This window comes from Podarcis bocagei, assembly GCF_964188305.1.
Source record: "Podarcis bocagei genome assembly, chromosome: 10".
Lineage (NCBI taxonomy): Eukaryota > Metazoa > Chordata > Lepidosauria > Squamata > Lacertidae > Podarcis > Podarcis bocagei.
The window spans coordinates 11,417,064-11,429,914 of NC_138135.1; the positions used below are offsets into that span (position 1 = coordinate 11,417,064).

The 12,851-nt window shown below is 45.5% G+C and overlaps 1 protein-coding gene and 2 long non-coding RNA genes across 11 annotated transcripts in view; 1 reads left to right on the forward strand and 2 right to left on the reverse strand.

Annotated features, from left to right (window-relative positions):
• LOC308595853 overlaps positions 1-12,851 on the reverse strand; it is a 222,866-nt gene that overhangs the window by 86,507 nt on the left and 123,508 nt on the right. The gene's annotated exons all lie outside the window — the stretch shown is intronic.
• Positions 1-12,851, forward strand: part of PFKFB3 (6-phosphofructo-2-kinase/fructose-2,6-biphosphatase 3) — an 83,908-nt gene that overhangs the window by 68,157 nt on the left and 2,900 nt on the right. For 5 of the 9 annotated variants that reach the window (XM_081210088.1, XM_081210085.1, XM_081210087.1 and 2 more), the window contains 3 exons: positions 873-1,054; positions 3,731-3,907; positions 5,450-5,472. In XM_081210088.1, the coding sequence (XP_081066214.1) occupies positions 873-1,054; positions 3,731-3,907; positions 5,450-5,472 (382 nt within the window). The remainder of the gene's footprint in view (positions 1-872; positions 1,055-3,730; positions 3,908-5,449; positions 5,473-12,851) is intronic. The other 4 variants (XM_081210089.1, XM_081210083.1, XM_081210090.1 and 1 more) reach the window with 4 other exon arrangements.
• LOC308595920 lies at positions 8,318-12,723 on the reverse strand. Its single transcript, XR_014012216.1, has 2 exons — positions 11,922-12,723; positions 8,318-8,844 (listed from the first exon to the last, which is right to left on the reverse strand). It is a non-coding gene; the product is annotated as an uncharacterized lncRNA (long non-coding RNA).

Genomic DNA, 12,851 nt, shown 5'->3' on the forward strand with positions numbered 1-12,851 from the left:
AATATCAAAAGCTGGAGAGGCAGCTGAGAAATATTTTCAGTGGGTGGGCATTCCACTACCCTAAGCTAATACCCCTACTTAGGATAAATAAACTTGAAGTGTTAAGAGTCGCAGGATAAAGTCACTCAAGATAAGAAAGCTCACACTCTGCTTTGTTTGCACAGTTTATATGCAAGAGCCCCGAACTCTGCTTTTCTTTTGCAGAATGTAGGCAACAGAGGTGGACTTTGATGTACATATTTAGCACAGTATCCAGCCAATTTTTTTTTACCCTGCAGTGTTTCCTTAGAACAGAGGGCCTAAGGTTGGCCTGTGCTTCATTCAAATGAATTTCCACCCTTTCTCCCCTGCCAAAGTCATGAACAACATTCCTTACCTTGACTGCAGCGCAGATGGCTGTGTCAGGCAATGCTTGATATGTCAGTGCTTAAAATGTGATTCTTGGGGATGTCACCTGATTAACCCCCCCCCCCCAAATCTTAGCTGATTTTAATTGTATACGTCTTAACTGAATGATCGATTACTTAAATTTGTCCACATTTGCACTGTGGATGAAAACGAAAGCATAATGCATGCTCTGTGTATTCCACAGGGAACAATCTCAATTGGCATAAATCCTTTGTATGTATGCGTTTGAAGGGAGACTGTGTCTCTCTCTTGTGGCGTTTCCCAGCTGCAGATTTCTAAGCACTTGCATCAAAGAATAATTTACTTTTTAAAGAAATACAGAATCAATTGAGGCGCTTTTTGTTGATTTCGATTGAATCAAATATTTGCTAAGTAATTGCATCCCCCGTAACTGACCATGTCCTGTATATCTCCTCTCTCTGCCCTCCCCCCGCCAACCTTTTCTCTCCCTTCGCTTCCACAAGGCTGCAGAGTTGAATCCATCTGCTTGAATGTTGAGGCTGTGAACACCCACCGGGACAGAACAGAGGTGAGGGGCTTCTGGCTACCCGTTGGGACTCCCTCTTCCTCCCCCTGTGTAGTTGGAAAGGAGTTGGGTAGACACCTGTGTTGTAGGAAACCGCCCAGAGATGGACCCCCTCTTTTTGTAAGCAATATTTATTCCTGACCGTTTTTTGGTGGATTGGTGGTGGGAGAAGGGAGGAATTCGTAGCACCATTTAGACAGCTCCTTCTATGTCTATTTGAACTGGACTTGGTGCCCCTCTTCATCCCTTCTGACTCTACAATTATATACCGTATTTTTCGCCCTATAAGACGCACCGTATTTTTCACCCTATAAGACGCACCGTCCCATAAGACGCACCTAGTTTTTTGGGGGGGAAATAAAGGGGAAAAAATTATTTCCCCCCCAGGCGCGGGGCTGGGGCAGCCCGAGCTTCCCCCAACCCCAGCCCCCAAACAGGCAGCTCTCTGCAAGCCGTGGGAGCCCACGGTGGCTCCCGCTACTTGAGGAGAGATCCGCGAAGCCTGGACGCGCTGAGATCAGCGCGCGCAGGCTTCGGGATGCCGGCAGCTCTCCCCAAGCAGCGGGAACGTTCCCGCTGCTTGGGGAGAGATCCGCGAAGCCTGGACGCGCTGAGATCAGCGCGCGCAGGCTTCGGGATGCCGGCAGCTCTCCCCAAGCAGCGGGAACGTTCCCGCTGCTTGGGGAGAGATCCGCGAAGCCTGCGCGTGCTGAGATCAGCGCGCGCAGGCTTCGGGATGCCGGCAACTCTCCCCAAGCAGCGGGAACGTTCCCGCTGCTTGGGGAGAGATCCGCGAAGCGTGGGCGCGCTGAGATCAGCGCGCACAGGCTTCGGGATGCCGGCAACTCTCCCCAAGCAGCGGGAACGTTCCCGCTGCTTGGGGAGAGGTCCGCGAAGCCTGGACGCGCTGAGATCAGCGCGCGCAGGCTTCGGGATGCCGGCAACTCTCCCCAAGCAGCGGGAACGTTCCCGCTGCTTGAGGAGAGGTCCGCGAAGCCTGGAGAGCGAGAGGGGTCGGTGCGCACCTACCGCTCTCGCTCTCCAGGCTTCAGCGAAAGCTTGCATTCACCCCATAAGACGCACCCACATTTCCCCTTCATTTTTGGAGGGGAAAAAGTGCGTCTTATAGGGCGAAAAATACGGTGTGTGTGTGTATACACACACACACACACACACACACACACACACACACACACACACACCTATGATGGCTCCTTACTTGGCTACATCTATTTTCCCCAAACTTTCAAAAGCTAGCTAAGGCCTCTTTATATTCTGCTAAGTGTTTAAGGAGGTTTGAAGGAAATGTCTCGCCCATTGCTACTGGTGTATGTTTGAAGATTTTGGCCACCGTTGTTTGGGGTTTTTTCTTTAAAGTTATGTAACTCGCCAAGGACGCTCAGGCTGCAAATGAGGCAGAATCGAACGCGTAAATGCCAGGTTGCAGCAAGACGCTTTGCGGGTGCGATTAGGATCACAAGCGCTGACAAACGGTTCTTCTGTGGCTTTTTCCAATTGTTCCTCTGTAATTTTTAGGCTGGATCAGTGGTGTTGGTGTGGATTCTCCCAAGGGGCAGATTCTCCCAAGGCACCTAGTTGCTCTTTTCATTGCAAAAAAAGCCCACATCTCTTACTTTCTTCAAAGGACCTAGTGCAGGGAGAGAGATAGAGACTTCTGAAACCCGAATCCGGAAATTTTGAATATTTCATTCTTGGGCCCAACGTTACCTCTTTAGAACAGAGGTGGGAAACCTAAGGTTCAGGGGGCCAAATATGGCCATTGGAACCCCCCCCCCCCACTGCACCTGGCCCTCAGCTTCCCAGGACACGGCCCTTCTCCCAAGGCTATGTCCCTCTGCAGTGCTGCTTCGCACCCTATGGATCAGGATTGAGAAGCCTCACACCCAGGGTCCAAAATGCAGCCTTCCAAGCCTTGGGGGCTTTCTCAATCTTCTCCCCCTCCTTGAGCCTTTTTGCAATGCTCAAAGGATTTTCTTGAACTCTGATTCAAGGGATGTGTGTGTGTAGAGCTTAGCCTACCGTAAAGGTAAAGGGACCCCTGACCATTAGGTCCAGTCGTGGCCAACTCTGGGGTTGCAGCGCTCATCTCGCTTTATTGGCCAGGGGAGCCGGCGTACAGCTTCCGGGTCATGTGGCCAGCAGGACTAAGCTGCTTCTGGCGAACCAGAGCAGCGCACGGAAACGCCGTTTACCTTCCCGCCAGAGCAGTACCTATTTATCTACTTGCATTTTGACGTGCTTTCGAACTGCTAGGTGGGCAGGAGCAGGGACCGAGCAATGGGAGCTCACCCCGTTGCGGGGATTCGAACCGCCAACCTTCTGATTGGCAAGTCCTAGGCTCTGTGGTTTAACCCACAGCGTGACCATATAGACGCCAAATTAACAGTTTTGTCTCAGACTCAGATCATCACTAATACATGTGACTTGTAAAACAAGACCTTAGAGGGGAGCGCGGCCCGCACCCTCCAAACGTTTTCCCACCCCTGCTTTAGAAGTACGTCGGGTCTAGATTAGTGTGCCTGAGTGCCAAGGGACCTCGCAGGAACCCCAGCAATGATAACTCCTTCTTTAATGAGATTTCCTGGTCTTTGCTTTTTCCTTTCCTTTTTTTTTTTTTTGGTGCGTTTCGTCAGACCAATTAACCCATCGTGTGTGTTTGGTTGGTTTATATTTATTTTCCCCGCTGCTTTTCTCCCCACCTGACCCCCGTAACTTTTCACCTCCTTCCTCACTTTATTTTCTCGTTTTTTTATCTTTGTCTCGCTTTTAATTTAGGATGCAAAGAAGGGACCTAATACCCTCATGAGGCGCAATAGCGTCACCCCTCTAGCGAGCCCAGAGCCCACCAAAAAGCCTCGCATCAACAGCTTTGAGGAGCATGTGGCTGATTCTGCTTCCGCTGCCCTGCCCATCTGTATGCCCCAGGAGGTGCCCGCCCAGATGCCCGGACAAGTTGGTCACATTCTTTTGTTGGTGTTTTCTCGTGTGTGTGCGCCTGCCTGCTTGTGGTGGCGGTTGTGTGTTGTGGTCATTGCATTTCCATGCTTAAATATCTCCCCGCTGCTTTAAACCTTGGGAGGACGTTCTGTCGTGTCACTTACTCATTTTAAACGTGGTGCTATCAGATCGCAGTTGGCATCATCTGTTTACTTTTGCTTTCCTTGCCTTCACTTTTCCCTCCTCCTAAAGCACCTTTAGAAATGATTTATAATGCTTTGGGTTGGTGTGGTTTGGTTTTTTGAGAACCTGCAATATAAGCCAGGCTTGGCCGTCACTTGCCTTATGAACTTGAACTTAGGTAGAAGTATTTGCCTGGTGTTTGGTGTGGATTATAGAAACTTGGCCTTCAAACCTTTGCAGCAACACACTTTTTAAAGGATTTGCTTGCCTTTCCTCTCCAAGCCTTCCTTGATTCCTATCATTCCATATTTTTTTAACTTGACTAGGATGTTGCTTTGTCCTGCTGCCTTGCAGGAGATCTTTCGGGAGAAGAAAATATTTAAGGTGTCAACCAGGGGTCAGCAAACTTTTTCAGGAGGGGGCGGCCGGTCCACTGTCCCTCAGACCTTGTGTGGGGCCGAACTATATTTTTTTGGGGGGTGGGGGTGGGAAATGAACGAATTCCTATGCCCCACAAATAACCCGGAGATGCATTTTAAATAAAAGGCTGATTCCCAGACTGCCCATGGGCCGGATTTAGAAGGCAATTGGGCCAGATCTGGCCCCCGGGCCTTAGTTTGCCTACCCATGGTGTAAACCCTACAGAGTTCTGAAGCGGAGTCCCTAAGTTGGTTGGATGGCGCCATGTACGCCTCCTTCCAGCAACTCATGCAGCCAAGCTGGTGCCAAACGTCTTGCTCTTCTTCTTGTCGCCTGGGCAGCCCAGGACCTCCAGACTGACTGCCCAGGCTTGCACCCCAGGGAGGTCACTTAGGTGGCTGCCAACAAGCCAGTTTGTCTTCTCTGCAGAGGCACACTCCATTGTCTCAATGTGTTCGCATTTCTTTGTGTTGCTCAGCTGAAAGTTGTTTCCAAAGGTTGCAGCAAATTTTCATAGATTAGTCTTGCTCAACACCTTTTTAGAAAGATGAATGACCACTTCCCATTGCAGCTAAATGGCTGCCTAATTTGAAAGCCAAAAGCCCATCAGCTCTCCTAGTTAGCAGGAAATGGGACTTCTTGAAAAATGCCTGGAGGCAGCTTCTGTATGTTAGCAGACAAAAGGGGGGCTTCCTGCTGAATTGCTGCGCTCCTCCTCCTTTCCCTTGTGTGACCCAAATATTGAAATTGCGGAGGCTCTTTGCTGAAATGTGTTTCTGCGTTTTGCATGGATGGAAGTAGCTTGTTTGTTGACATGCGTGGCTTTATGTCTCTTTGCTATCTCGCAGCAATTGAATCCTTTATCTTGAATTTCCTGTTGTTGTTCTGCTTTCCACACCAAGACTGATTTCTCTTCCATCTCCCTCTCCTTCCCCCTTTTCTTTCTCTTTACAGCCTTTACTGGGGAAGGCCTGCCTGTAAGTATTTTGCAGGTTCAGCTTTCTTTTGCCAGCAGGCTGGCTTTAATTTCCCTTTGTTACCACTAATCTGCGTGCTTAGCTTTCCAAACTCAATTTGCACCTTTCCCCCTAGAATCCTTGAGGGAGATTTACCTTTCTTGCATTTGGTAGGAACATAGGAAGCTGCCTTCATTCAAAATCAGGCCATTAGTCTTATTTAGATCTGTACTGTCAGTGCCCACAGATCACCAATATGAGAGCCAGTGTGGTGTAGTGGTTAAGAGCGGTAGTCTTGTAATCTGGGGAACTGGGTTCGCTTCCCCGCTCCTCCACATGCAGCTGCTGGGTGACCTTGGGCCAGTCACACTTCTCTGAAGTCTCTCAGCCCCACTCACCTCACAGAGTGTTTGTTGTGGGGGAGGAAGGGAAAGGAGAATGTTGGCTGCTTTGAGACTCCTTAAGGGGAGTGAAAGGCGGGATATCAAGTCCAAACTCTTCTTCTTCTTCAATGTCATGCCCCTTGGAGTCTTCCCCAATTGCCCACAAGACCTCTGAATCCCTGCCCAATCAATTTAACCAGTGTTTCAACCTTTTAATCCATGTGGTTTTTATTTTCTCTGGGCCCACACTTTCAGAATAAAAATCTGCTCACGCCACACCCAATTTTTCATTGGTAAGAAATCCATCGGAAAACAGAAAGAAAACAACTCCCAGCAGTGCTTGATTTATAACACAGAACACAACTGCTTTACAATATGATCATGGGGCATCCAAAAAGTATAGAACAAATATTTATTCTTAAAATAAGAACATGTATCATCCTCAAAATAGAATTATAAGCGAGCCTCTTGCATATGTACTTTAAGGATGTATGCACACTCAGTGAGAGGTGGCGTGAGCTTGTTTTTGCTGGGTAATAACTCATTTAGTTCAGGTCTAATTTGAGAAACTCACACTTCCTCATCAATACAAAGAAGCCTTTTCTCTCTCGGATACCTTGCATGTTTGTCAGAGTTGAAAATCACTGTTCACAACAATACGTTGTGGAGAACTGTAGAAGAATAGCTCATGCTCTTGCTCTCGTTTTGAAAAGATATCCGTAACCTGCAAAATAATGTTTTTTTAATACTATACTACACTACACTGAAATGTTTAAGTGTTTCTTTGCCCTTGAATCTTAATGCCACACCAATGTGGCATGCCACATTAGAGAGCCACTATTTAAATCCCTTGAAAAGTGCCAATTGTTGAAGGAGGAAGTTGGGAGAAGAGATACTCTTTCCCACTTCCTTTTCCAGGCTCTGATTGATTCCACTGAAGTGACCCACGAGAACAGCGCGAATGGTGCTTGCTAAGAAACACAAAGGGGGTCCATGGGCTGAAAAATAGCTTTGCAGTCTCTAGTCTACAGTGACTGGCAGTGGCTACCAGGATTTCAGAGCCTTTTCTGCCCCTACCTGGAGTTACCTGGGCCCTTCTGCATGCAAAACAGATTCTCTTACCACTGAGTTACCCTTCCAGTTTGTGGGAGCTTTTAACACTTAATTTATCAGAGCATCTTTTCAGTCGCTACAAAAACCCCTTTCTTGCACTTGGGAGAGAAGCTGGGGTGCTACATGTCTCGTTCCCGTTACTAGCAGACTAGTTTTCTGAGTAAAGGGCTAGTAGTGTTTCTCAAATTTGCGTCCCCGGCTGCTGTTGGACTACAACTCCCATCATCCTTAGCTAGCAGGGCTGGTAGTCTGGGATGATGGGAGTTGTAGTCCCATCAGCAGCTGGGGACCCGAGTTTGAGAAACGCTGATTTATTGTATCTGTCAATGGGATTTAAGTGCCCCACTTTTTAAAATATATAAAAATTACAGCTCAAGCTTTGTTCTAATCCAGCAGCACTTGAGGGAGTAGGCAGTTGGTGGGAGAGCAATACTTTTGCAGTTGGTGGGGCCAATAGTGCAGATTTGGAGCATGTTGCTTGGCATGGTGAGAGCTCTGGTCTCAGTGCGCACCTTTCCATCTGCCCTGGCTGTTGACCATACTGTCTGGGGTGTTGGATGGGATTTGTAGAATAAAAGAATCTCTGCCAAAGGCTCCCGGATAGCTGCTGCCAACCAGAGCAGTCGGCAGGAAGCCAGATAAGGTAAAGGTAAAGAGACCCCTGACCATTAGGTCCAGTCGTGGCCGACTCTGGGGTTACGGCACTCATCTCGTTTTATTGGCCGAGGGAGCCAGCGTACAGCTTCTGGGTCATGTGGCCAGCATGACTAAGCCACTTCTGGCAAACCAGAGCAGTGCACGGAAATGCTGTTTACCTTCCCGCTGGAGTGGTACCCATTTATCTACTTGCACTTTGACATGCTTTCGAACTGCTAAGTTGGCAGGAGCAGGGACTGAGCAACGGGAGCTCACCCCGTTGCGGGGATTCAAACCGCCAACCTTCTGATCGGCAAGTCCTAGACTCTGTGGTTTAACCCACAGCGCCACCCGTGTCCCATGAAGCCAGATAGGCCAATGCAAAGGGCAGCTTTTGCGGGTGGAGATTTCAGCTTCATAAGATTTCGTGCGGACAAGCCCCTCTCCCTGCTGCAACTTTTTAGAACTGCTGGAAGATCACATCCACACGTCATATTTGAAGCACGTGGCTTCCCCTCCTTCCGGGTCCTGGAAACTAGTTGGTTAAGGGTGCTGGGAATTGTAGTTCTGCAAGGGGATAAACTACAGTTCCCAGTATTATTTTTGGGCGCAGCCATGTGCTTTTAATTTGTGGTGTGAAAATGAAGGAATATACGACATCCCTTGAACAAATTCCTATCAGATAACAGTGCAAGCCTCTCTCCTTCACCCCCTTTCTCTGTCTCTTTTTTCCCCCCTTTTCACGCTGAAAGACGGCCCATTTGTCACTTATTCAAACTTTTTGCTTTGGTAATATTTCCCAGGTAAAATGGCTTGGTGCTCTGCGTGCTTGTGCTTTACCCCAGCCTGACTGTACCTTTTTGGAATAACAAGGCTATTTTTGTTCGGTTTGGGATTTTTTTTGAGGGGTGGGCAGAGAGGGGGTACATCTTTGACCTGTGCCTGCTCAGCTTCCTGGAAACTGGTTCTGCTTTGGTTTGTGTGTGTGTTTCTGCAATGAATGGGCTTGTTGACATAAGTGGTTGAGATCCCTTTTAAACTGTCTGCTTCCTCTTTTCCTGTAACGTTTCCATTTTTAGAATGCCCTGAGATCCTTTTGCACTGTTTGCTTAATAATAATAATAATAATAATAATAATAATAATAATTTTATTATCTGTACCCCACCCATCTGACTGCGTTGCCCCAGCCCCTCTGCAACTCTGCCCCAGCAAAATATAAAAACCTAGTAAAAAAGAAAACACATTAAAAACTTCCCTATACTAGTCCAGAGGGATGCAGGTGGCGCTGTGGGTTAAACCACAGAGCCTAGGACTTGCTGATCAGAAGGTCGGCGGTTCGAATCCCTGCGACGACGGGGTGAGCTCCTGTTGCTTGGTCCCTGCTCCTGCCCACCTAGCAGTTTGAAAGCACGTCAAAGTGCAAGTAGATAAATACGAACTTAAAGGACGAAACCAAAATAACCAAGTACAATATCATAGAACCTTCTCAATACAAACAAATGACTCAATTAAAATGGTCCCAGGAAATGAGTGCAGCAGTGGGGCAAAAACTTACAGCCAACCTGAGAAAACAAGTATTATCCAATTTAAAGACCACTAATCCCTACAGTGATATTCCGAAAATTTGTAATGAAATCTTCCAAATGTTTGTTGAGCTTAGTACTCCACTTAAAGTTTGGGTACTCAAACATAGCGCTAGCCCCTGGTTTGACGATGAATGTTTCCAGCTAAAAAGAAAACTGCGCCAAACATTTAAAAATAATCGCACTAAACTAGAGCCCTCTTATCTTGATGAAAAAAGAAAATATCATTACATTCTGGCCGAAAAGAAACAGAAATATGCAACCCAAAAATGGCTACAATTATTCGACTCAATTCAGAGTAAAAACAACAAAGCGTTCTGGAACCTAGTGTACGGAGGATTGAAAGCTGAAAATCAACTAACCCAACCACCAATTGCAGAATCCAAATGGTCCCAATACTTTATATCTGTATTTAACAATCTACACAGTGAACTTAAAGGAAATAAGACCACTAAAAACAAAATCAATAAACTCCAGGAGTGGCCAAGGGTAGAAGAAGGGGAAATTAGAGAGATAGTTAAAAATTTCAAATCGGGGAAATCTCCTGGGCCAGACGGTCTACCAATAGAATTATTCAAGACCTATATAGATTGGTGGGCAGAACCCTTAGCTCAATTGTTTACTCTCATAGACAAAGATGGGATCATACCTGAGATATGGTTAAGATCAATAATTATCCCAATCTTTAAAAATGGCGACCCAAAAGAACCAAGGAATTATAGACCGATAAGCTTACTATCAGTGATAGGGAAAATCTACGCTAAGCACCTTTTATCTAAACTCCTTACCTGGATGAAAAATCTAAATTTACCAGGGAAAGAACAAATAGGTTTCTCCAAAGGTTGTTCTACATTAGACCACTGCCTTACACTTATGCACTTGGTTGAAAAATACAGATCCCAAAGGCAATCTAAGATATATGCTGCTTTTGTAGATTTTTGTGGTGCATTCGACTCAATTGACCGCCCAAAGCTGTGGAGGAAACTCGCAGAATTAAAAATTGATCAGCGTTTATTGACTCTAATACAAAATCTATACTCTTCCAATGTCTGTCAAGTCAAACTTAACACCAAAGGTCACCTTTCATCAGATATCCCAAACTCGAAAGGGGTAAAACAAGGGTGTATTCTTGCCCCCTTTCTATTTAATTTATTTTTATCAGACTTGCCAGATCACCTTCAAAAAATAGAATCACATGCCCCTAAACTTAATCAGAAACCAGTTCCTCTCTTACTATACGCAGACGACACAGTCCTACTATCATTAACGAGCTTGGGTCTGAAACGTCTTATATCTTCTCTGATCCTTTACTGCGAATGTAATAAACTCTCTATAAATTATGAGAAGACAAAAATTTTGGTCTTCTCGAATGGTTGGAAATTAGAGAAATGGAAAATAAGAGGGCAAGAAATCCAACAAGTGAAAATCTATAGGTATCTGGGAATCTTATTCCAGAGCAATTTAGGGTGGGCAAATCATCGCACAAATGCCATAAAACAGGCAAAGTGCACCTCATCAGCAGTTGCCCGTTTTTATTTTCAGAAAGGAAATCAATTTATTCCTGCGGCCAATCAGATATTTCAAACAAAAGTGCAAGCCCAGATATTCTATGGAATCCCGCTATGGGTCCAAGCATATAACAGTGATCTAAAAAAGATTCACTCCAGCTTTCTGAGACGTATTCTTGGACTCCCAGCTGTGATCAAATATGAAACAATGTGTGCAGAAATAGGCATACACACAATGGAATACTGGGCCTGGTCCACCTCAATAAAGTACTGGTTACGCTGCCATTTTCGCTGCCCTCCATCAAGCCTGCTCGCTGATTTGCTCAAAGACTCCTACAAATCAAGATGGTATCAGTACCTCGAAAAAAAGATTGAATCTTTAGGTATCGAGCTGGAGCCCCTGTACAATTCTAACGAGCAACACATCTTCCATAATATCCTAACTAGACTAAAGGATGTCGAGAGACAAAATATTATGGCAGCTGCAAACAAAATTTGCTCCCCCATATTCTATGATTTAAATATCTTAGATAGCAGAGCCAATTACGTCACTAAATTAATAATCCCAGTCCAACGTAGGGCTTTTATGCTGGCCCGGTTGAATGTTTTTCCCTCAGCATTTGTCTGGGGAAGATATCAAAACATCCCTAGAAACAAGAGATTCTGCAGATGTTCTATGAATGTCCCGGACACTGTAGAGCATATTCTCTTTCATTGCCCATTGTACAGTGCGCTCCGTCAACGCGTGCTCTCCCCTCTTTTGGGCGGTCTGGAACCCCAGCAAGGTGAATGTGTGGCATTCTGCCTATCCGACGTTGACCAAAGGGTAACGGCGGGGGTAGCCGAGTTTTTGGTAGCAGTCCTCCAAGGAGCAGGTTAACAAGGAAAACCACTGATTCTATATGTATATATATATATATATATGTATGTAGCCAACTGCTGCCTTTCTATATATATTCCAAGGCTTTTACATGTTATTTTCTCTCCTATGGTTTTATTTGCATAATGCCTAATAAAGGTTTGATTGATGATGATGATGATAAATAGGTACCGCTCCGGCGGGAAGGTAAACGGTGTTTCCGTGCACTGCTCTGGTTCGCCAGAAGTGGCTTAGTCATGCTGGCCACATGACCTGGAAGCTGTCTGTGTGGACAAACGCCTGCTCCTTCGGCCCATAGAGCGAGATGAGCGCCACAACCCCAGAGTCGGTCACGACTGAACCTTATGGTCAGGAGTACCTTTATACTAGTCCAGAGATGGAAAGAAGGCTCTCTACCAGAGAGGAATGGCAAACTAAGTTGTCAGATTATGCCGAGATGGCAAAACTGACCAGAAAGCTCAGGAACCGAGAAGACAAAATCTTCAAGAAAGAATGGGGGAAATTTATAATTTATTTCAGAGACCACTGTGAGCAGATGAAAACATTAGCAAGATTTTAATCTCCCTTGTAATGTAACAAACTCTCTGGATAATCGGGATAGATATAAAATATAGATTTGATATAATATGCAGTTGAAAGTGTTGGTATTAGGACCCACAAAGGGGATGGGGGGAGGTCTCGAGATTTGGAGAAATCTCTGTATATGGAAGTGTATTTGGTTTTCTTATGAATCTATATTTGAAAACTATTAAAAGAACAAAACACTTCCCTATGCGGGGCTGCCTTCAAATGAGCCAAATGTGCAGTGTCCGCTTGCCCCCCCCCAAAAAAAGGAGCCCAAGCAATGCAAAATTAAATGAAGATGATAATAATCCTCAAAGATTTGCTTTGCATTCGGAAAGACCCAAGTTCAACCTCCTGGTTCTGAAACCTTGAGAGCCACTGGCCGTCAGCGAGACAGTGCAGAGCTAGGTAGGTCCAAAGATGTTAGGCAGCTTCCTCTGCTCTTGTGGCCCGCAGGAACACAGCTGGAAGCGTGCACGAGATGACTTTATTTTATTTTAATTTTTTTCATGGAGGAGAGGCCTAACAATTTTATTTATTTATTAACATTCTTATATTACACTGGTAAACGTCGTCACATTACATTACAGAGCTTATTATAATATATATTTATATATATTATAATATATATAAATATATATATATATATTTAAAGTAATATTTATTAAGATTTTACAGACATTAGAAAATTTCAAAGTTTAAACTTAAAAAATAAAGACAGAGAATAACCCT